Below are 21,298 nucleotides of genomic sequence, written 5' to 3' on the forward strand. Positions count from 1 at the left end.
GGCTGAAACTCTGGGTCTGTTCACAGCACAAGCAGGACAGGCATCTTGGAAAGCATCCACAGGATGAGGCTTGGGAAAGAAAGGACTGCAACAGAAGGAATGAGCCAGGTGTCACTTCTTGCCTGTGTAGACACTCGTGCAGCTTAGGGAGCAAAAGCAGTTGGATGGCTCAGGGAGGAGAAGGAGGAAAGGAGTGTGTAGCTGTTTCATGAGCAGGAGAAAACCAGATCCTGGTACCTGCAGTGACTGCACACTCGTGCTGAGCAGGCAGACCGCCCTGGCTCTGGCTGTCAGATCGGTGTGTGCATTGTTCCCAGCCTAACTGGTGTCTCCAGCCAGGCAGAGGGTCCTGCTGACCCTTTCCCAGCCTGGCAGGACACGGCGAGGCCTCGGTCTCACCTGTGCCAGGTGTAGTTTGTGCTCAGTTTGAAGGGAGGGCGGCCAGGGCATGTGATGGGAGGCATGTGAGTTCCAGCAGCCCTGCTGGGAGCTATAAATGGCATGTGTGCTCACTGGAGGAGCATGGCTGGCGGGAGGAGGGGGAGGCGGTGGTGGCAGAGAGGGGGGTGTTGGGGTTTGCAGTTACTCCCTTGCTCTGTAGGAGGTTGGCCCTGGGCTGTGGGGGACAGCTGTGAGGGCGTGCGTGTCCTCTGAGTGATGAGGCAGATATGGAAAGGGCTGGTGCCAGCTGCAGAACCTTCCATGAGGTGCCCGGGAGACAAAATGGGTCTGTGGCGGGACTGCTGCTGCCAGAGGTGAGGTCTTGCCCTGGGTTGCAGTCCCTGTTTGTAGGACAGGGTATGGGAGATCCCTTTTCTCAACTAAGAGTTCTCTGTGTGTCCTCTCAGCTTTGAGCTCTGGGGCCGTGCTGTCCCTGTCGCACCTTTGCTGTGCCCCGCGCAGCGTGCCCTGCACACGGGTGTCCTGTGCGGGCCGTCCCTCTGCTGTGGAGCTCCTGGGCCACAGCTGCACGGAGGATGTGACCTGTGCCAAGTGCTTGGAGCCATCTGATCTGCAGAACCAGAGCAGCCCCTTCCCACCTGTACAGCTGCTCTGTCCCACACATGGGTGGCCGTGATAGAGAACCACAGCCTCACCCTCTGTGGGTTTGAAGGTAGCTGCGGCCCATCCTGTTACACGGGAGATCTTTTTCCTACTTTTCCTCTACTAGGTAGAGCTCAGCCTGTGCTTCGGCAATGTGTGTTTCGGACGTCTCTGCTTCACTCCTGTGCCCCGCACACCCCGAGCGGCCCCCGCACCCTCTCGGTGCCTCTGCAGCCTCCGGAGCCGCACGGACGGCGCGCTGTCCCTCGCAGGCTGTGACAACAGCCGGGCTGCGGACGTGCCTGCAGCAACAGCTGGCGGCATCGCCGGGATCCCGGCGCGGCGGCGCGGAGCCGCTCCCGGCCGGATCCTGAGGATGGCGAGGCAGCAATCTTTGAGCCACGTGGTGTGTCCCTTACGAGGACCCGCGTGCCCGGAACTGGCGGTGGGAAGGGGGGCCGAGGCAGGGCTGGCAGCGAGGCAGTCCCGGCGCTCGTTCGCAGCCCCCGGTCCGTCGCCGCCCCGCCGCACCCCCGGGCCGAGCGCGCCGCTGCCCCGGCCGGCAGCGCTGTCCCTTTAAGAGCCGCCCTGCGTGTTCCAACCCGGGCGTGACGCGAGCGCGGCCCGGCCGTATGCAAATCAAACGCCAACCGGCGGCCAATGGGCGCCGGCGCTCGGCGGCCGCCAGCCAATGGGGTGGCGCCTCCCGACGGGGCGCCGTCTCGCCCCATATAAGGAGCGCCTTCGCCATAAAAGGCAACATTGTATCGCTTTATATGGGGGCGGCGCGGCGCGGCGGGGGCGGCGGCGGAGCGGGGCCGTGAGCGCGGAGCGCGGCGGGGACATGGCGGGGCCGGCCTGACCCGGCCCGACCCGACCCGACCCGCGCTCGCCGCCGCGATGTTGCCGAGCCAGGCCGGGGCCGGGAACGGCGCCGCCGCCGCGCTGGCCCGCGGCTCGGGGCTGGGCCGGTCGCCGGTGCCGCGTGGGGCGAACGGCGGCGGGGCGGCGGCGGGGGTGTCCGGGGGCCGCCTGAAGCGGGAGGCGCTGTACAGCGGCAGCGAGGGCGACTCGGAGTCGGCCGAGGAGGAGGAGCTGGGCGGCGAGCGGCGCGGCGTGAAGCGTGGCCTGGCCGAGGCGGCGGGGGCGGCGGGGCCCGCGGCGGGAGCGGCGGCGGCGGCCGCCTACAGCGGCGGCGGGGGCGGCGGGGCCCGCGGCGGGAGCGGCGGCGGCGGCCGCCTACAGCGGCGGCGGGGGCGGCGGGGCCGTGAGCGGCGCCAAGCCCGGGAAGAAGACGCGGGGCCGGGTGAAGATCAAGATGGAGTTCATCGACAACAAGCTGCGGCGCTACACCACCTTCAGCAAGAGGAAGACCGGCATCATGAAGAAGGTGCGGCCCCGCGAGTCCGGCCGGTGCGGGGGGGCGGTCCGGCCCGGCCCGGGCGGGGATGTCGGCCGGCACCCACCTGTCCGTGGGAGTCCCGGCCCGGTCCGAGCGCGGAGCAGGCCGGCGGGCCGTGCCCGGAAACGGCGGCGGCTTCCCCGTGCCGCGGGCGGGGCGGCCCGGCACCAGCCCCTTCCGGGGGGCTGCGCGGGAGCCCCCGGCGGAGCTGCCGGCCGGGAGCTGGGCGGCCGGGAGCGGGAGCCCCCGGGGCCGGGGCTTGCCGGTGTACTTGGCTGTCGCCTGGCGTGTGATGTGCCCGGGGAGGCCCATCCCGGTGTAGCGTCCAGCTCCGGGCCGGAGCTGACCGGTGCCCTCGGCGCCCCTGGCTGTGAGCCGCCACCAAAACACCGAGTGTTTGATGGCACAGCTGGACTGCCCTGCCCCACCGAGGGTACGGTAGGACTGGCTGCTCCGGCCGCGGACGGGACCAACGCCACGTCTCGGCCGGTCCAGAGTGCAATCCATGGTTTCTGGTGTGCAAAGACAGATTAGAAACTTGGGGGATTTTGGGTGTTGCTGGCTGATCTGCATCCCTAGTGGTGCGCACAGCATCTTCTGAACAACTGGGTAGTGCTGCATCCCAGCTCAGCTGGGCGTCGTGCACCCGGGGAAGGTGGGAATGGATGTGAGGTACTGCTGGGCACATCCTGGATGTACGGGACCACGGAACATGGAATGAGGCCATCCTGTCTGTAGAAGCTTGTGTGAGACCACTGTGTGTGCAGTGATGGCCTATGAAGAGTGCAATTCATAGTCCACAGGTATTCTTCACCTGGGGCATGGTGGCCTTGCTGCAAGGGTGCAGCTGTGCTCAGAAGTCTGAAGCCTGAGAGAGAAATCTGGGTCAGAGCCTGGGATGGGGTGTTGTTGAGGGGAATGAGGTAGCAGAGACTTGTGCCAAGTTAACATCACTGAGAGATGAGGTGAGGGAGGCATCCAGACATGTCTGGAGAAGTCAGTGGGATTTCCAGAATGGAGACAATCCCGTGTCCCCATGTTCTCAGACTACTGTGCTGAGAGGACCACTCTACCCATGGCCTCTTGGCAGGCACATCCCCTAAGGGTGTGCTGAAGGGAACACAGCATGGGGCAGCTCAACCTGTAGGGAGCCAGTCTTGGGTTGGTTTTAGAGGCCACAGCTCCTTTGGGGTGGCAGGGAGCTGAACCTTGTGTGAAGAGAAGGAAAGCCATTCTGGGAACGTGATGACATGCAGGGACTCTCATCCTGCACTGTGTGTTGTCCCTGTCGCCTGTGACTCCCTGTTCTTCCCTTGTCCTGCTGGCAGGCCTATGAGCTCTCCACACTGACTGGCACTCAAGTCCTGCTGTTGGTGGCCAGCGAGACGGGCCATGTGTACACGTTTGCCACACGGAAGCTGCAGCCCATGATCACCAGCGAGACGGGGAAGGCGTTGATCCAAACATGCCTCAATTCCCCGGACTCGCCCCCACGCTCGGACCCCACCACTGACCAGCGCATGAGTGCCACTGGTTTTGAGGAGACGGACCTCACCTACCAGGTGTCCGAGTCGGACAGCAGCGGGGAGACCAAGGTAATGTTCCTGGGCACCCAGGGAGCCGTGGGCTGTGCTGGGAGCCCTGATCATCCCCAGCTCTCTTTAAATAGCAGCGCTGGGGGCTGAGGATGAGTCCCCTTTCGTTGCGACTGCAGCGAGCTTGTGTCATGTCATCTCGGGGCTGGCTGGCTCCATGGCTGATAGTAGCGGTGATTGAAGGAGGGAGGGAAGCGGGTGGCAGGTATCCTGGTCCTGGCCCTTGCAGCGTGGCTCCCCACTGGCCCAGCCCACCCCCCTGGCCAGCTTTCAGCACTGTTATCTCTCCCCAGGCGTCTCCATGCTCTCACACTCATTGATAAAAATTTGATTCTGCCTCCATGGCCTTATAAGGCCTGGTTTCCCTCGCCAGAGTCCCTGGCAGGGCCCCTCACATTCCTTATAAGCTGCAGCTGTCTCTTGCTTTGGTGCTGTTTTGGAAGGGGGCAGGGAGGACATGGGGAATGGAAACATTTGGCTGGACAGACCATTTCTGCTCCCTGCCTGTTGTCCCTGCAGACGCTGGCCCTTGCCCTCCCGTGTTACTTGTGGCCTTTTGCCCAGGGTGGCCTGGCTGTGGGTGCAGAGTTGGGCAGAGTCAGATTTTCTGCTGGAAGAGCCTTGTCTTATCCCTGCGCTCCCTGGCGCTGTTCCTCTGAGCTGTGTCCCACATCCCTGCTGCTTCCTTTGCAGGCTGGTGCTCAGATCCACAGGTGCTTGGAGATGGGAGGCAGGGAAATTTGTGATGCAAGCCTGGGATGTCATGCTGAATTTGGGGCTTTGCCACAGCTTCCCAGGCCTGTGTGCAGTTCTGCTTGGTGCTGGGAACTAGAACAGCCCTGCTGTACCTGTGCTCGTGTCATGGGTACCAGACTTGCTGCAAAAGTGTTCTTCCATAGGAGCTCTCCAGCTGTCCGTGCTCAAGCCACAACATCCTTTCCATGCAGTAGCCTTTAGACATTAAGCAGACAGAACTTGGTGACCTCTCTGGTATAATTGCAAAGGTAGTGAGTACAGCCCTGAGATGTGCCCAACACGTCTGGGGCTGCAGGGGTATTCATCTGCCTGTTTTTATGCTGTGACAGCACAACAGCTCTGGTAACGATGATGCTGGCTACCCCCTATTCCTCAATGTCCACTTCCCCACACGTGTGCAGTGCTGCACCAAGCAAAAGCTTGTTCCTGCTGAGCCCTGAGAAACATCAGCAGCCCCAGACATCCCTGCTGGCAGAGGAGCTGTGGAGGACCAAAGTGTGGTTGGGATCTGTGTGCTGTAGCCCTTAAGAGTCCCTGAGAATGGTTCCTGCTGATGGGATCCCAGCAGCAGTCCTGGCTGTCTCAGTCTGGCATGTCTTCCCTGGGTGCCTCTGGGTGCTAATGTAAGCTGTGCCAGCCCTATCCAGTAGGCAAAGAAGCCTTCTAACACCAGCAATCTCTCCCTTATGCAGCCTGTGTTTGTAAGGACATGTGCCTCCTGGGCTTCTCCTGGATGAAAAGGCAAGTCCTGTGGGCATTTCGTAATAAGACAAATTACCTGTCCCTGGCATGAGACTTGTCCACATCATATCCCTTTGTACTCTTCCAGGAAGTACTGCTAGTTGGCCCCAAGGGAACTGTGCCCTTGGGGTGCAGTTACTCTGCAGAGACCTTCTTAACACAACTTCTCTATTCTCACTGTCTGATGCAACCCTGAAAGCTCCATCCCAGTGCTAATGCTTAGTGTGGGGTGCTTTGTGGCTCATCAAAGCCAGCATTTGATGAGAGGCTGGGGGAGCCCTATGGCCCTGTCTTCTGCTTGACATTCTGACTAAATCCACCCTGGCTGGCTGAGAGTTCCTGTCATGGTAAGCCCTGGGGCTGGTGACAGGGGCTGTCCTCTTGTGCCTTCTGCAGGCCTGGAAGCCTGGTTGGTGCTTGGGCAGAGACCAGCTCAATTCAGATAGACCAAAAAGTCTTCTGAGGATGAAAAGAGCCTGTGGATGGGCCATGCTGCGTGGCTGGTGCTTGCTATGGGGTGGGTGGTGCACAAGGCTGGGCTACAGGTGCCTCACTGCAGGAGGTGGCAGGAGATTCAGTGTCTGGACCGTCAGGTCCAGCCACATGGGATGCTCCAAAAGACTCCCTGGCCTTTCTGTGTGAACGCTTTTCTGTATGGACAAAACCTGCTTGTGTTCAGTGCTGCAGTGGAGTGGGAAGACAATGCAGCCAGGCTGTCACCTGCAGTCAGCAGCCTGCTAGTTATTCCTCTGTGCTACACCAGCAGCTCTGAAATCCTGCTGTGCCAGACCCAAACGCCCTGCTGTGGTGCTGGGATTTGGGCTTGCTGTATTTTTGAGACTGTCCTGATGATGATGATACCTCTCTCATCTTTTGCAGGCCCCAAAGGACACTGCCTGCGTGCAGTCTCCTGGGTGTGCTTGTGTGGGAAGGGATATTTTGGAGGGAGCTCAGGGGCTCTAGATTGGGGTGACAGGATGGGAGTAGCCCTGATCTGGTCATCTCTCTGGAATAGGGAAATGTGGGACTTTGTGCCGCACCTGGAATGCAGACCAGGTGTTAGAGACCAGATTGGGATTTCCTGTATACCACCAAGGCCTGTTGTCTGCTACACCTGTGTAGTAATTCTGTCTAGGGGGCCTGGGCCATGCTGAACAGCATGCCTCAGGCAATCCCTAAAAACTGTGGAGTGGGATTGCTGGCCTGGTCTGTGCCCTGTGACCCACTCATGCTGCAAAGCAGTGGTGTGGGTCTGGACAGACACCTGCTGTGCTGCTTCCACAGACACTGAGGTTTGCGCTGAGCCGGAATGGATGTGCAGCTGGATCAGGAAGGGAAGAGCTTTCAGGGCTGCTGTCTGCCTCAGGGTTTGTCCCCAGCCCTTTGGGTGATGTCTGCTGAAGTGACCCATGACTTGCCTCATGCATATGCTCTGGGCTTTGCAAGGGTGCTGGGAAGATCCAAGGTGCCCAGGGGATCGCTGAGGCATCCCAGACAGTCACGAGGAGATGGCACTGGGTGTCCAATCCCAAAGTCTCCCAGCTCTCTTTCTGTATTGGGAGCTGTTGCTGCAGTCCATGGGAAGCACAATAAGGATGGGAGGAATCCAAGTCTCAACCATGTCAGAATAGGGAGGGCAGAGATGGGCTGGTTGTGTTCTGTTGCCACAGCATCTCTCCCAAGCACCTTTATTTTGTACTGAGATTTGCCCTTGTCCTTCTGGGGAGCCCTGAGACTTTACCTGAGTAGAGTGCTGTGAACTTTCTGGGATGCCTTCTCCAGGCCTGGGAGTATGGAGTATGACTGGGTGCTAAGTGCTCTGGCTGGTTGGGGGTTATATCTCATGGGTATACTACTTTAGAGCTATTGCTGGGGATGAGGAGCCCTGGCTTTTCCAACTGGGAGCAGCACCTGTACTTGCCCAACTCTGCTCTGGCTCCCTAGTGGGCTGAACAGGGAGAGCTCTGCCCTGTCACCCACGTGGGGAGGGTGCCCACAGTCTCCCATGTCCCATGTGGGATGGCAGGAGTTTGTGGTTGAGCTAATGGAAAGTGCCTGTGCTGGGCTTTGCTCTGTTATCACGTGCCTCTTCTAATTTGGACTTCAGGGTCTGCGGTGCCAAGGGAGAGGGGTGTTGCTCTCCTCTCTCCCTGGGCCCTGGGGCACGACTGAGTGCCTGGGATTGGATCCCCCTGTCCAAAATGGGCTGCCTTCCCTTTTTTAGCTGTTCGTTGAGCTGTGAATTCCTTGCTCCTGGCAGCTTGACAAGCTGGGAACAAGGCTTAGCACGTGGGAGAGCTGGGCCCACCAGCTGCAGTGGGAGGGGTGGGAGTGTGGCAGCCTTAACTCTTCCCAGGCGTGCTGGCAGCTGTGTCAGGGCATGGGACAGCAGGTCGCCTGTGGTCTGTGACATGGGCTTCTGTGAAGCAGTGCTTCTCAGTGTGCTCTTGGCCAGATAAGCAGGGCAGGAGAGGAGTCATGGGCACCTTGGGTGTATTCCAAAGGGGATTTGGGGAATGGAGGCACGTAAGGTGACGTGTGACTGCCAGAGGCAGCAGGAATCCTGCTGGGCTTGGTTTCTGCAGATCCAAGGTGCATCCAGCCACATGCTTTGTGGCTGTGGAAACTAATGTATTATTGCAGCTTGGCACACACATTCCTCCTTGTTCCCAGACCTGGGATGCCAGTCTCTCAGGCCAGTGTTGGCCCAGCACAGAGCCCTTTTCCTGGTGCTCAGCTCCTCTGGTGATGCCATCCTTGGATAGCCACAGAGCCCTGACGCTCCTTGCAGGACCGTGCTGGCTGTAGTGAACACATGGGGTCCTTTGGAAGCATTTGCTTCATGCCCATCTCCTGCCAGCGGATTGGCAAATAGGTGCTTCCTACGGTCAGGTTCTCCTGGCCTCTGCTTCAGGAGATGTGTGGAGGCATTCCCCAGGGCCTGCCAAAGCTGCTGCCAGGGCTGGTTTGTGCCTCCCTAATGTCCAGGTTTGCCTTTAGTCACCTCTCCTCTGTCACTTGCAGTGTACAGCTGCCTTTAAGAGCCAGTTCTCAGCTTGTTTTTGGTCATCTGTTTCCTGCCTTAAGGGAAGTGGTGTGTGTTCCTGACAGGAGACTCTATGCCTTTCTGTTTGTCCCTGCAAGCGCTGCTTTTGCCTGGTGTGTGCCAAAAAGAGGCTATTCTCTTCTTAGGCATTTTGGGGACTCCTGGGGAGTGGAATGGTTGCTTTGTCCCCTGATGTGTTGTAGGGAAGGCTCTCAGGGGACCTCTGTGGCCCTGGGACTACATCCAAAGTTTACTCAGAGCTCTCTTCAGCTCTCCTCATGTTTGTGCAAGCAACTCTTTTCTGCTCCCCTGGCTCTGCTCCATGTGCTGGCAGCAGGCTGTGGGGGGTATGGTTTGGCAAGGGGATGCAACCTACAGAGCCTGGTTTGGTCTCATGGGCTGGTCCGAGCTGTCACAATCTCTCCTTTTACAGGATGCCCTGAAACCCGCGTTCACTGTCACCAACCTGCCGGGAACAACGTCCATCCAGACAGCCCCGACCACCTCGACCTCCATGCAGGTCAGCAGTGGCCCGTCATTCCCCATCACCAATTACCTGGCGCCAGTGTCTGCCAGCATCAGCCCCAATGCCGTCACCAGTGCCAACGGGACAGTGCTGAAGACTACTGGAGCCAGTGCAGTGACGTCTGGGGGCCTCATGCCGATACCCACTGGCTTCACCTTCATGTCAGGTCAGTGCCTTTAGGGACCGAGGACTGCATCCATCCATCTCTGCACCCGGGGTGTGTTGCTGTTCTCTCCAGGGGAGAGGAGACCTAGTGGCAGAAGGGAAGCTGCTGTAAGGTGAGCCCGGATGTGATTCTGTGCTCAAACCCAGCCAGGCCAGTGGCTGGAGCAGGGTCGTGTAGTGACTGTTTCTTTAGAGTGCCACCAGCTGGCCCTGCTGCTGGCAGGTGGCAGGGAGCTGAGCTGAGACCCTAGGGCAGCACTGAGAAGCCTGGAGGGAGTGAAAGGAGCCTTTCTCCCTCCATTCAGCAGGTGCTTCCCTTTCTCCAGGGACCCCTACCATTCCTCTCACTCAGTTACAGCCACACTCCCTGGCTCTTTCCAGCCAGCAGGACCAGCTGGTCACAGGTACAGCTGGACAGCTGCAGCAGGCACAGCAGACAGTCTTCCACTTCCCTGCCAGAGCTGGAGGGCAGGTGGTGTCACTGACAGGTCAGCACTCGCTTCTCCTCTTGCAAGAGATGGAGGAATGGAGGTGTCTGTGGATTCCTGGGCCACAGAGCTGACCCCTGACTGTGGGAGCACAGAGGAGGCAGAGCACAGGGAACCCTGGCTGTGGCTGCTGGGGAGAGATGGGAAGGCAGGGCAGAAAATGCTTGACATAGGCAGGAGCAGCATCCTGGGGATGTAGACCAAGAGAAGCAGCGGATTTTCAGTCTCATGCCCCAGGGCTTGGCTTGTGGCTAACAAATGCAGGAGAGACAGGTCCCTAGTGCAGCTGTGCTGAGGATGAACTGTGCTGCTGGAGCTGATGGAGGGATAGCACAGGGGCTCAGGTGCCCAGTGATTGTTTATTGAGTGCTGGCATTTGGCTCTGAGCAGCTGCCCTTGTTTCTGTGTTTGGATCTGCAGTCAGCCATTGAACCACAGTGCAGAGGATGCCTTAGGGGAGACCCAGAACAGAGTAATGGTGCTGCTCTGCTGCCTTGTGTGCACTGTCCTTTGTAGGAATTTCTTCTTGTTCTGAGTTAAGGCTCTCCAGGTGTTTGTTCTGGGGCTGGACATGTTCCTGGATGGAGTTTCAGAGTAGGGTTGGGCTCTCCTTTGCAATGGCATCCGTCATCTGAGGACCAGCACTGAGTGACACAGTATTTCTCGTGTCTTTCCTCTTTGCGCCTAAGTCCATGACTGATAATTTCTGTGCTTTCTTGGAATGCTTAAGGCTCCTGGAGGCCTGGGCAGACAGCAGGCTCTCATTCAAGGGACCTGGATTTCCCTTGTGATCTGGAAGAGATAGGACAATAGCTGATGTGTGTCTCTGGGGTGTGATGTGTGGGAAAATGCCCAGTCTGAGCAAGCTGGCCATTGATTCTTGCTCTCTGGCATCCCTTGCTCTTCCCTCTGGAGGCAGGACCTCAGCCTTAGGAGACCATTCTGTGATGAGCTGTGTTTCTGGATCTGAAGTGCCCTGCAGGGAGTGGTCTGGGACAGAGGTTGTGTGGCCTGCAGCTCTGGGATGTGCACCTTGAGACCAGCTGTTCTCTCATCCCTCTGTAGAGCACTGTAACATCCTTAAGGTCACAAGCAGGGTGAGACCTGCATCCTGAGTGCCCCGTGCAGGATGGAGCTGACCTTCAGGTTGTGAAAACAGCAGAGCCCAGCTGGTGTGGGCATTTGGCCTCTTGTGGTTCCACTTGGTGCAGCAAGGTGATCCTTGCAGAGCTGGCTCCTCACTGGGCTCTCTCCTCCCAACGTCTATTCTGTGTCTTGGTGGAACCAGAAATGGCAAGGAGGAGCCTGGATGTTCCTGAACCATGGCTGGGAGTTGGGCAAAAGCTGTTGTGGCCTTTTCTCACTCTTGGAGCTTTGTAGGCCACTTAACCCCTTCCTGGCCCACTTACCAGGAAAGAGCAGGTTTTGGTCTCTGGTTTACTGCTTCTGTGTAGCCTCCCCAGTGCAGCACAGAGCGGTGCTGTGGAGCTGTGTGCAGCCAGAGAAGGACCTGGGAGGCTTTCACATGGCCCAGAGTGCCTGTATCCCTGTGGAGCCACAGGTTCACAGGCTCCTCTCTCTCCCCAGGTGGTACCATGGCTCAGCAGGTTCCAGTCCAGGCAATCCAGGTGCACCAGGCACCCCAGCAAACGTCTCCCTCTAGTGACAGCAGCACTGACCTTACCCAGACCTCTTCCAGCGGAACAGGTATTGGTAATAACCACCTTCTGTCTGCCCTCCTAACCACTGCTGGAAACAACCCACACCAACAGGCCCCATGCCTGCTCCCTGGCCAGTTTCCTTCTTCAGGCCAACTCTATCCAAAGCTTTCTGGCAGTTTCCCAGGCTTGTTGATCCCTGTAGCCAGATCCTGTTTTACACTGTATCCTACACTGGGCATAGGGCACCTTACAAGGGATTTCAGAGCCTCTCCAGATACATCATCTGCTCTCACTTTCAGCATGGAGCTGGGAACAGGTTGCTGAGTTCTCAGGGGGTTTCTTAGTGGGCCAGCATTGCCTTTAGCACAAGGTATTGGCTCACATCTGCTTGGGACTTTGGCTGTCTATGCAGAAGACATCTCTTTGTCAGCAACATCTGAGTTCAGGTGCCTGGATGCAGGCTGAATCTAGTTCAACAGCTCTATTAAAGTTTCATTAGGGAATTAAGATACAAGATTAATTTAGTCCTGGGATATTTGGCTACCTGTCTTCCTGCCCCTTCATACTCATGAAAGGAGAGGTTTAAGCTCTCCTGCTTGATCTCTGGGGCTTTTGTCCAAGGGTTTGGAAGACAAAGATGGGTATCTCAATGCACCATGCTTCAGCACAGCATGGCCGGGGTGGCTGGGGTGGAGGTGCTGAGCAGGCAGGTGAGCTTGGCAGGTTCCTTTTGTGTGCTCACGTGTGGTCTGTCCTGGTGGCAGTGACCCTCCCAGCGACCATCATGACGTCGTCTGTGCCAACCACCGTGGGCGGCCACATGATGTACCCCAGCCCGCACGCGGTGATGTACGCGCCCACCTCCGGCCTGGCCGACGGCGGGCTCGCGGTGCTCAACGCTTTCCCACAGGCGCCCTCAGCGATGCAGGTGTCCCATGGCCAGGTCCAGGATCAGGGTAAGGCAGCTGTCCAGGTCAGTGCTCCCTGAGAGGGCACTGACACCCTGGTTTTTCTTGTCCTGCATGTGTTTATGCTGTATTGATAATCGCAGAGGGTTTTCTTCACAGCAGTCATGGTGGCTCCACAAAGGCCTGGAAAGGGCGATGCTTAGTGTGTGTGTGTGTTTTCAGGTCTTGCCATTCTCATGTGCAAAGGATTGCATGAGGTGTTGATGGGTAAAAAGGAGGGGTGAGGGTTTCTGGGATGGGGGCCGTGTGGGGCAGGCAGAACAGGAGGCTCTGGAGGGGATATGTGCTTGCATGACAGGGTAAAGTAGCATGAAGTCATGCGGGCAAGACTTGGATTGAGGCCTTATTCCTGCTTCTCCCAGCATTTGGAAAACTAGTGCATGTGGCCTTCTTCTGGAATGTCTCCATGTGTGCAAATAAGCAGCTTTGTCCTTGAATAGCTCCACAGAGCTCAGAGAAAGGATCCATGGAGGAGCACTGCTTAAGGGACAGTGTCATTTGTGCTTCTCTCTGTGGCAGGTGGCGTCCCCCAAGTGTTCCTGACAGCCCCATCAGGCACGGTTCAGATCCCAGTCTCAGCTGTCCAGCTTCACCAGGTAGGTACACAGTAGTACTTGCAGGTGTTCAGGGGTTATTCTTGCTCTTCTTCTGCCTGCACATCCTCTGTGTGTCTGGGCTGATGTGGCTGGCTAGGATCAGCCCTCAGGTCTGGGAATGCAGTCCGTGCTACCCTCCCTTGGGTGAGGGAGTCTCGTCCTCCTTGGACCAGTGTCCGGGAAGGACAGTGCCCCCCTGGTGCTGGCACACATGGTCTCAGGGCGTGCTGTCCCCCAGTGGTTCCTCCTCCCTTCTCTCTCTAGATGGCTGTCATCGGGCAGCAGAGCAGCAGTGGCAGCAGCCTGACGGAGCTGCAGGTGGTCAACTTGGACACCTCACACAGCGCCAAGAGTGACTGAGAGGCCTCTGCTGCCGGCCTTCTGTTTCTGGCTTGTCATGCCAGTGTCGGGGCTGGCAGCAACTCCTTCTCGTACAGACTGCACCAGTTATTTATTGTTGCCTTTTCACGTTTCCTTCATCCACACATGCACACACACACACGCACTCACCCACCCCCACACACACAGGCATGCGCGTGGGGCTGCAGGACCCACCCGGGGTGGAGCCGTGCTGGGGCCGTGCAGGGCTTGGGGCATTTGGATGCTGCAATAGCTGTGCTTGTCTCACGCCAGCCAAAGAAATGTGTCTCTTGAGGGGAGGATTGCTCTGCACTGTAAATAAATACTGCAGGCCATTCCCAGCTGGAGGCTCTGGCTCCTTCTGGGTGCTCTGAGTCACCTTGCCCATGAGTGTTTACTCTGCGTGGGGCTCAGCTTAGACCCGGAGCCATCGTGCAGGTGCAGCTTGGAGCAGAGTGGGTTGTGGCTGTGCTGCTGGCCTCAGCAATGTGCCTTTGTGGGGGTGACAGGTCCTGGCCGCAGCAACTCACCCTGGACCCTGGACAGGAGAGAGAGGGGCCAGCTTGCATGTGCATCTCTGGGCCTGCATGCCCTCTCCCTGGAGGGCAGGGCACCGCCGCTGGCACGTGGCCCTGTCTTCCTCGTATGCACTACAGTGAGCCCTCTGCCCTCAGTGCCTCCTCGCTGGGCTGCCTGGCAGATTTTCAGCCTGACTGGCCCTGCCCCGGCGGCTGCCCTTGCACAGGTGAGGCGGTCGATAGAAGCCCAGGAACACAAAGATGCCCTGGAAAGCTCCTCAGGGGCCCTGTGCTCTGCTCAGCCCCACACTCTCAGCCCTCGCACTGCTTCTGGACTCCATACACCCAGGGGAACGTGGCTGGGTCTTTCCTACATCCCCCTGCAGCTCCAGCCAGCGCTTTCTGAATTTCTGTGTCTGATGCAAGGTGGAGAAACAACTCAAATGTTAAAGGGAAGAGCCCATGGGGCACAGAGCTGCTGGGCAGGTGGCAGGCTCTTCCTCTGAGCACCAGGGTGACCTGCAGGCCATCCTGGGCTGTGGGTGAGCAGCTGTGATGCCTGTACAGGCTCAGCAAGGCTGGGGGAGAAGGGCTGGGGCATGCTTGGTCCTGCATGGGAGTTGCTGTGAATGGCTCTGCTACCTAGCCCTGTCCCTGGAGGGAGAGTGAGCAAGTGAGAGAAGCTGCTGAATCCTTAGGGGAAGAAGCAGCTACTGTAACTTTTTTTTTTTTTTTTTAAGTTAAAGACAAAAGAAGCCTTGGAGAAAAAAAAAAAAAGAAAAAAAAAAGAAAAAAAAAGAAAATTACTTTATTTTTCTAAGTGTTAAACTCAGTATTTATGTAATTCTTTAAGGAATAAAAGTTTGGCTCCTGTACAGTTTTAATGGGGTTTGTACCAGGGGGATGGGAGAGGGGTGGGTGGGCGGGCATGGAGGCAGGAAAGGGGCCTTGCTTTTGAGTTTGTATTGTAACCTTGGACATGTTCCCTCAGCATTAGCGTTTAAGCTGCACTCTCCATCCACCAGCATGTGCCAGGGATCAAGCTGAACTGAGTGGGATGCTTGTTTCCTTCTTTCTTGTAACGAGGACTTCATACCCATAATTTTGGGCTTAATGGGCAGAAGACAAGTGAAGCAGTGGCTGGTCTCTGGAAGTGGTAAACCCATTCCTCAGATGCAGGTAGTTTGCAGTGCCCAGGAGCAAGAGGTGGGCTGGGTTTTCTGATGACCACCTGTTCACTTCTGGTCCAGGGCCCTACAGCTGTTCTGTCACTGTCACCGCTCTTGGTGCAGAGCAGTGCTGCCTGTGGCTGCCTGAGGGATACGGGCGTCCCCATTCCTCCCTGTGGTGAGTGACCAGCAGTGGCTAAGCCCTGTTCTCCCTGCTTGCTTGTGCAGGCAGCATCTCCTGAACCCCTGGCTGACGATTTGGGCTGTAGTTCCCCCTCTACAGCCGTTCTGCAGCGCACAGATGGGGACAGGTCTGCTCCAAGCTCCTTGTGCAAAGAATTCCTAGAAGGGTCTTTCAGCCCTTGATCTGTTAGCAGCCTGGGACAGGCTTGTGTAGGGTGGCCCATCTGGTGAGGGTGACATTGCATGCTGCCTCCCCTTAGAATTCTTGCTCTAAGAGGTGATGCAAACCCTGCAGCTCAGAGCATGTGGGAGTGCTGAGCCATGTCCCATGGCTCAGTGTAGGAAAACTGTTCAGTGATGCTTCCAAAACCATGTAGGTACCTGGGAGTTAATCCAGGGAGAAGTGTGGGGTCAGAGTTTGCATTGTCCTTTGCCCCAGCACATCACTGTGGCCTGGCTTTGCTCTGCTTTGCTTCTGCTGGCACTATGGAGCAGAGCTGTTGGGCCAGAATGGCAGGAGAGCCTCTGCTGCTACAGGGTGTCTGACTGCATCCCCTCCCTGGCTCCCCAAAGGCAACTGCTGGTTAAACGCTAATGGTGTATTTTATTTAAGTGCAGACTTGTAAGAACACTTGTGTATCAGGGATGAAATGGCGTTTATTGTGTGGTGACAATTTTAGTTCATTTTACTGGTTTGAGGGGTGTGTGTGCGCGTGCGTGCGTGTGCGTGTGTGTGTGTGTACGCATAAGTGTGTGTGGGATTATTTTTTTTTTCCCTCCAGTTTCCAGGGTTGTGTTTCTGGAAGGATGTGGAAGTAATCACAGTACTATGTACAGAGCTTTCTTTTGTATTAAAAAAAAATTTACTCTTTCAATAAATGTTATCATTTTGTGCACAGATTTGGGATCTTGACCGTGCTTTGCGGGAGGGGACGACGCACACCTAAGGGCCAACAAATGGGGATCGGGGCAGATTCCTGCACCTGCTTGTGTACTGAGGAGGATGGGGAGCTATCTGAGCATGTTGTGGCAAAGAGGGGCCCTTTGCAAAAGTCTCCATCCCTACTGCCACCTGTACAGGTTGTTCCTGACCACCTGGACTTATCCTCTGGAGTCTCCGCCTAATGTATGGGCCAGAGAGGGCCAATGCCTGACAGAAGGGCTGTGAGGGCTCTCTCTCCTGAAAGCTCTGGAATGATGTCCTTGGTGAACAGGACATGGTGTCAAGAGAAGCAAGTCCCAGCAAATGAGGAGGAATGGGGAATTTAAAAAAAAAACATTCTAATTCAGGGGTGTTAATAGGGAGAAGCAGGGAGACCTAAATTCCCCACAGAAAACTGCTATGAGAAGATGTGGTAATATTCAAAATCCAATCTGGAGAGACATTACTTAAAGTCAGGCAGGGGCCTAGAAGCCAGATCAAGGACATATGGAGGCTCAGTAAAGCGTCCAAAGGTGTGAATAAAACCTAAGGGAGAGGGGGTCATTGCAATGATCAGGGGTGCTGGTGCCAGAGTATGCCAGCTAAAAATGCTGGCCACTCCATAGCATCAGGTCCTGGAGCAGATACCAGTATAGTGTGAGGAAAGCTTAGCACTGATAAAAGTGCTGTTTGGAGAAAAGACCTCAGGAGGGGAGAGGATTGTACAGAAAGTACTTGGGAGCAAAAGACAGCTGAAATGGCTCTTTCCCTGTTAGGAGGTGAGGTGCCTCACTTTTACAGTACAACCTCACTTTTAGGCCCGTGCCTAAAAGTGACAGGTGTGTGTTTCAACACCACAAACACCCTTTCAGCTCAGGCAGTCCCACATCACCTGTGCACAGGGGTGTGTGTGTGTGTCCATACCATGGAGCAAGATACCACAGATAGAATCTTTATTTTTAGGATAAACGACCTACTAAGCACCGTGTGGAGACCATCAGAGCAAAGTCATAAGCAGGCTGTGTGAGTAGCACAGAAAACCTCTCCTTATCACAAACAAGATGTCTTGGTAGTGAGTGGGGAAAGAAAATGACATTAATTGAGAACAGAGATTTCAAGAGCATCCATGGGATTCTGGAAAGAGACTATCAATAGCATCAACAGAGATCACACGTAGTAATGGAGAAATCAAGAGTGTGGCTTGGAAACATAAACATTTACAATCCACCATTAGTGCCACAGGTTTAGAGGATGGTCTCCACTGACTTATGTAGCACAGCACTGTTTTATCCAGCCTATAATTGTAATTATATTGTTTGGGTTAATTGCTGATTGCTATTGTAAAACATGGAAATTGTCTTAAAACAATGGCATTAGTACTGAGGGTAGAAATTAGACTGGGCACATACAAGTTGCTCCAGGATCAAATAAGAAAGCAAAGTCTCATCCAGTTAGGTGATGATTTAAATATTTGTTTATAATTTAGAACAAATCTTATTGAACTGATAGAAACCTGCACCCCAAGGAAGGGAAGTATGGGCAAAGGATAAGAATTTAGATTTTATGGTATGGGCATTTCAAAACAGTGTGACACCAAAGCTGGAAAGGAGCTGGAAACAGGCCAAACTTGTGTGCAGCTGGCTTCAACTGGCTCTCCAGCAACACTGAGAACAGGGCAGTCTCAGAGCCCCAAACCTGCTGGGAGACAGTGCAGCTGTCACTGAAGCCAACAGGGTGGATGGAGGGTGGGTGCAGGGCTGGAACCACCCCAGGGCCACGGGCCTGACATTGCTGCACTGTAATTCTTGATTAACAGTGCATCTGCAGTAATAATTTGAGTGCTGACATGACATGCTTTTAGCCTTCCTGCCACTCTTCCTGCTGCAGCCCTTGATGAGGACAATTAATCACCAGATGAATGGTACCAATACACAGCGCAACATTACCACATTACCAAAAAGCAGCTCATTCTAGCAGATGCCTTCTTCAGCTTACAACTTCCATTTGTTCTCACTTCTAACATTAGCCAGGGGAATCAGAAGATATTCCAATCTTTCACGTTTTTCCACCACTGTTCCTGGTGTGCAGCTGGTGTGGGAGAACAGCGGCTTTGTGACCCACAGCCAAAGATACCTGCACTCTGGTGCCAGCTCAGGCCTGAAACCCCTTCGGGAGCTGTCCTGTGGGGTGCTCTTGCGGAATTCCCGATGGGATCCTGGGCTGCATTGGGAACTGCATTGGCAGCAGGTCAGGGAGATGATCCTGCCCCTCTACTGAGCCCTGGTGAGGCCAGTCTGGAGTGCTGTGTCCAGCTCTGGCATCCTCAGGGCAAGAGAGACACGGAGCTCCTGGAGAGGGTCCAGCAGAGGGTGACAAAGATGATGAAGGGACTGGAGCACCTCAGTTATGAGGAGAGGCTGAGGGAGCTGGGCCTGTTCAGCCTGGAGAAGAGACACTGAGAGGGAACCTCATCAATGTCTGTCAGTGTCTGCAGGGAGGGCTCCCAGGATGGACCAGGCTCTGCTCGGCGGTGCCGGGCAAAGGGACAAGAGGCAACGGGCAGGAACTGAGGCTCAGGGATCATGAGGAACAACTTTCCTGTGCAGTCCCAGAGCACTGCCAAGAAAAGGTGTGGAGTCTCCCTCGCTGGCATAGCAGGGAAGTTGGAGCAGATGACGCACTGTGGCCTCTTCCAACCTGACCCATCCTGGGATTCTGAGGGACGGCGGGGACACGACGGGGACACGGTAGCGCGCGTGCGCGGAAAGCGCAGCTCCCGCCCCTCCCGTGTCCCTCGCCGCCTCCCGTAGCGGGCACGGAAGCGGCGCGCTGGTTCCGGTGCCTCCCAGTGGCGCCGGGGCCGCTCCGGGGGCGTGGGCAGGGTTGGAGCGGCGCCTCAAGGGCCGATTCCTTCTTCCCGCCGCGGCGGGGAGTCGGCTTCCCGCGTACCGGGGCTGGGCCCGGCCGTGCCCTGCCCGGCTCGCCGTGGCTCCGGGGACAGCGGAACAGCGGTGAGCGAAGGGCCGGGCGTAGGGGCGCGGCTCGCCGGGGTGTCCGGGATGGCCCGGAGGAAAGCCCGTGTGTTCCGCGGCGCCAGGACCGAGGCACGTCGGTGCGAGCTGTCCTCTAGCATTTAAGAAAGACACTTACTTGGTTTGTGGTGTGACATCTAAACACTTTTACAAAGCACAGGAGAATAACTTGGCCTTTTTATTACAGAGACTGTAAGAAGATTCCCATCTGGAATGCTGCAAACTCCAAGGAAAGCGGCACAATCGAAGGTAAGTATGAATGTCTTGGGAGTTCAGGCTGCTCCTGTTTGCACCTGGAAAATATTTTTAATGTCATAGTCCTTGATGGTTAGTATCTTCTTTGGTTAAAGATGGATTGACTGCTTCTCTGGTGTCTTTCTTCACTGCTTCTCTTGCCCGTGTGTGTAAGTGGTGGGAGTGTTTCCCCCTGGCACCTGACTGAGCTCCTTCCCATCAACCTGATCTGGAATCCTTTGTGAACTCAGTCAGCGGTTTTGTCTGCAGCTGCCTGGCTGATTGCTGGCACTCAGTCTTGGACAGCAAATTATTTCCATGCTGCCCTTTGCAGGGATGAAAAAAGAGAAGCATCGTGTCTTCTCTGTAGTCCCAAGATGCAGAACAGTCGGGTATCAGAGTAGAAATCTTTTAGTTCTGTGGACTTTGTCCATTGGTAAAACATTGTAAAGGCAAAGAATTCTGAGAAGAGGCTGGGGAGCGAATACTGAGAGACTTTCAGGTAGTGAACCTGATTTGATATGTATGAACTAGATCTGAGAAACTGCTCATTATTTTCTTCAGGGCCTGGTGATGTGAAGGTCCCTATGCATGGTGAGAGTACCGCAAGTTCTGTGTAAGCTCACAGTCTGAACTATAAATGGTAAATAGCAGGAGGAAGACAGAAGTGCAGCAACTTGTGAGGGTTGTGTTATGGCCAGTGGCAGGAATGTGAACAGGATTAAAATCTTCCATCATTATTTGCTGTCTTATCAAAGGGCCTATTTTGCCTCTATGTTTTGTGTTTCTTTTTTGAGGAGAATCTCTTTCTGTGTGTGCCAGTAATGCTTGGAACTGGTTTTGTTTATGAAAAACTGTCTTATTTTCTTGGAAGGGGAATGTGAGCCTCTGCAAAGTGGCTTTTCCTTCAAAGCTTTATCCTGCGCTTTGATCCTATCACGATCAAAAGCTGTGCCTTGACCACTTCTACTGTCAGTGCTGGCTCACACTTTCCCCAGCATGCAGCTCAGAAATAAAAGCTTGACCCTGCTTCCCCTCTGTCTCTGCAGACACATCTGCTGCCATGGTGAATGAGAAACACAATGGCACCCTGCTTGTGCAGCTGGGGCCCAAACTGCAGGCCTACCCAGAGGAGCTGCTCCGGCAGCGGCGAGGCCACGACGGCCGGCCGGAATACCTGGTCCAGTGGAGCATCGTCAGCTTGGAAGAGAGAGCAGCGGGAGGCAGCAGTGCCTCCTGTGCAGAGACCAAGCCAGAGCACATCTCCATGTGGATGTCTGCAGAAGAGGTCTGTGCCAGCTGCCCGGCGCTGCTGGGCCGGAGGAGGCCGGAAGGGCCGCGGCTGAAAGAGGAGAAGGCGCCCGGTCCGTTGGCCGCGGAGGTGGCGCTGGACGAGGCCTCGCTGCTGGAGATGAAGGCCGATGTCAGGAGCCTGGTGCAGCGAGCCGGGCGCCAGGTGGCCGAGGCCGGGACGCCCGAATGCTCCATCCTGAGCACGGTGCACGTGCTGGGCGCCTACGCCAGCATCGGCTCCCTGGCGGGCGCCTTCAGGGAGACGGGAGCCCTGGACCTGCTGATGAGGATGCTGTGCCACAAGGAGAAGCAGATCCGCCGCAGTGCCGGCGAGATGCTGCGCGCTCTGGGTGCCCACGATGCAGGTGGGGGCTGCTCCTGCTCGGTGCCGCTGAGGAGGTGTTGCTGGGCAGCTGAGGGGTGCCAGCCTTTGGGAGGGGTGAGATGCCTGGGAAGCAGCACGTCTCGGGGCTTCTTGGCAAAAGGGGAGGAATCAGTCTGCATCTTCCAGGCTTCCTTGGTTGTAGTTGTCTGGACTGCTCTTGGATTTAGAAACTCTCCCCTGCCAGGTTTCTGAGCTGGGATGCTGATTAACTGTT

At 56.3% G+C, this 21,298-nt stretch overlaps 2 protein-coding genes across 2 annotated transcripts in view; both read left to right on the plus strand.

The window, feature by feature from the left end:
• The first annotated feature begins 1,899 nt into the window (after positions 1–1,899).
• SRF (serum response factor) lies at positions 1,900–14,739 on the plus strand. The gene is made up of 8 exons (XM_015621873.3): positions 1,900–2,236; positions 2,268–2,434; positions 3,775–4,041; positions 9,018–9,276; positions 11,351–11,470; positions 12,189–12,380; positions 12,912–12,988; positions 13,253–14,739. Exons 1-8 carry the CDS (start codon positions 1,945–1,947, stop codon positions 13,346–13,348), a joined length of 1,470 nt encoding a protein of 489 aa, XP_015477359.1. The 5' UTR covers positions 1,900–1,944; the 3' UTR covers positions 13,349–14,739.
• Positions 14,740–18,961: 4,222 nt separating this feature from the next.
• The window catches only part of LOC107201231 (cullin-9-like), an 18,246-nt gene continuing 15,909 nt past the window's right edge, over positions 18,962–21,298 (plus strand). Inside the window, exons 1-3 of the mRNA XM_033513325.1 lie at positions 18,962–19,151; positions 19,360–19,421; positions 20,456–21,263. Of these exons, the coding sequence (XP_033369216.1) occupies positions 20,470–21,263 (794 nt within the window). The 5' untranslated portion in view covers positions 18,962–19,151; positions 19,360–19,421; positions 20,456–20,469. The remainder of the gene's footprint in view (positions 19,152–19,359; positions 19,422–20,455; positions 21,264–21,298) is intronic.

The sequence above is a fragment of the Parus major genome, chromosome 3, assembly GCF_001522545.3.
Source record: "Parus major isolate Abel chromosome 3, Parus_major1.1, whole genome shotgun sequence".
Taxonomy (NCBI): Eukaryota; Metazoa; Chordata; class Aves; order Passeriformes; family Paridae; genus Parus; species Parus major.

Coding starts and splice junctions, on each gene's coding strand:
- SRF (XM_015621873.3), top strand. CDS start 1,945: ATGTTGCCGAGCCAGGCCGGGGCCGGGAACGGCGCCGCCGCCGCGCTG. Junction 9,277..11,350: donor TGGCTTCACCTTCATGTCAG/GTCAGTGCCTTT, acceptor CTCTCTCCCCAG/GTGGTACCATGGCTCAGCAG. Junction 12,989..13,252: donor CAGCTGTCCAGCTTCACCAG/GTAGGTACACAG, acceptor TTCTCTCTCTAG/ATGGCTGTCATCGGGCAGCA.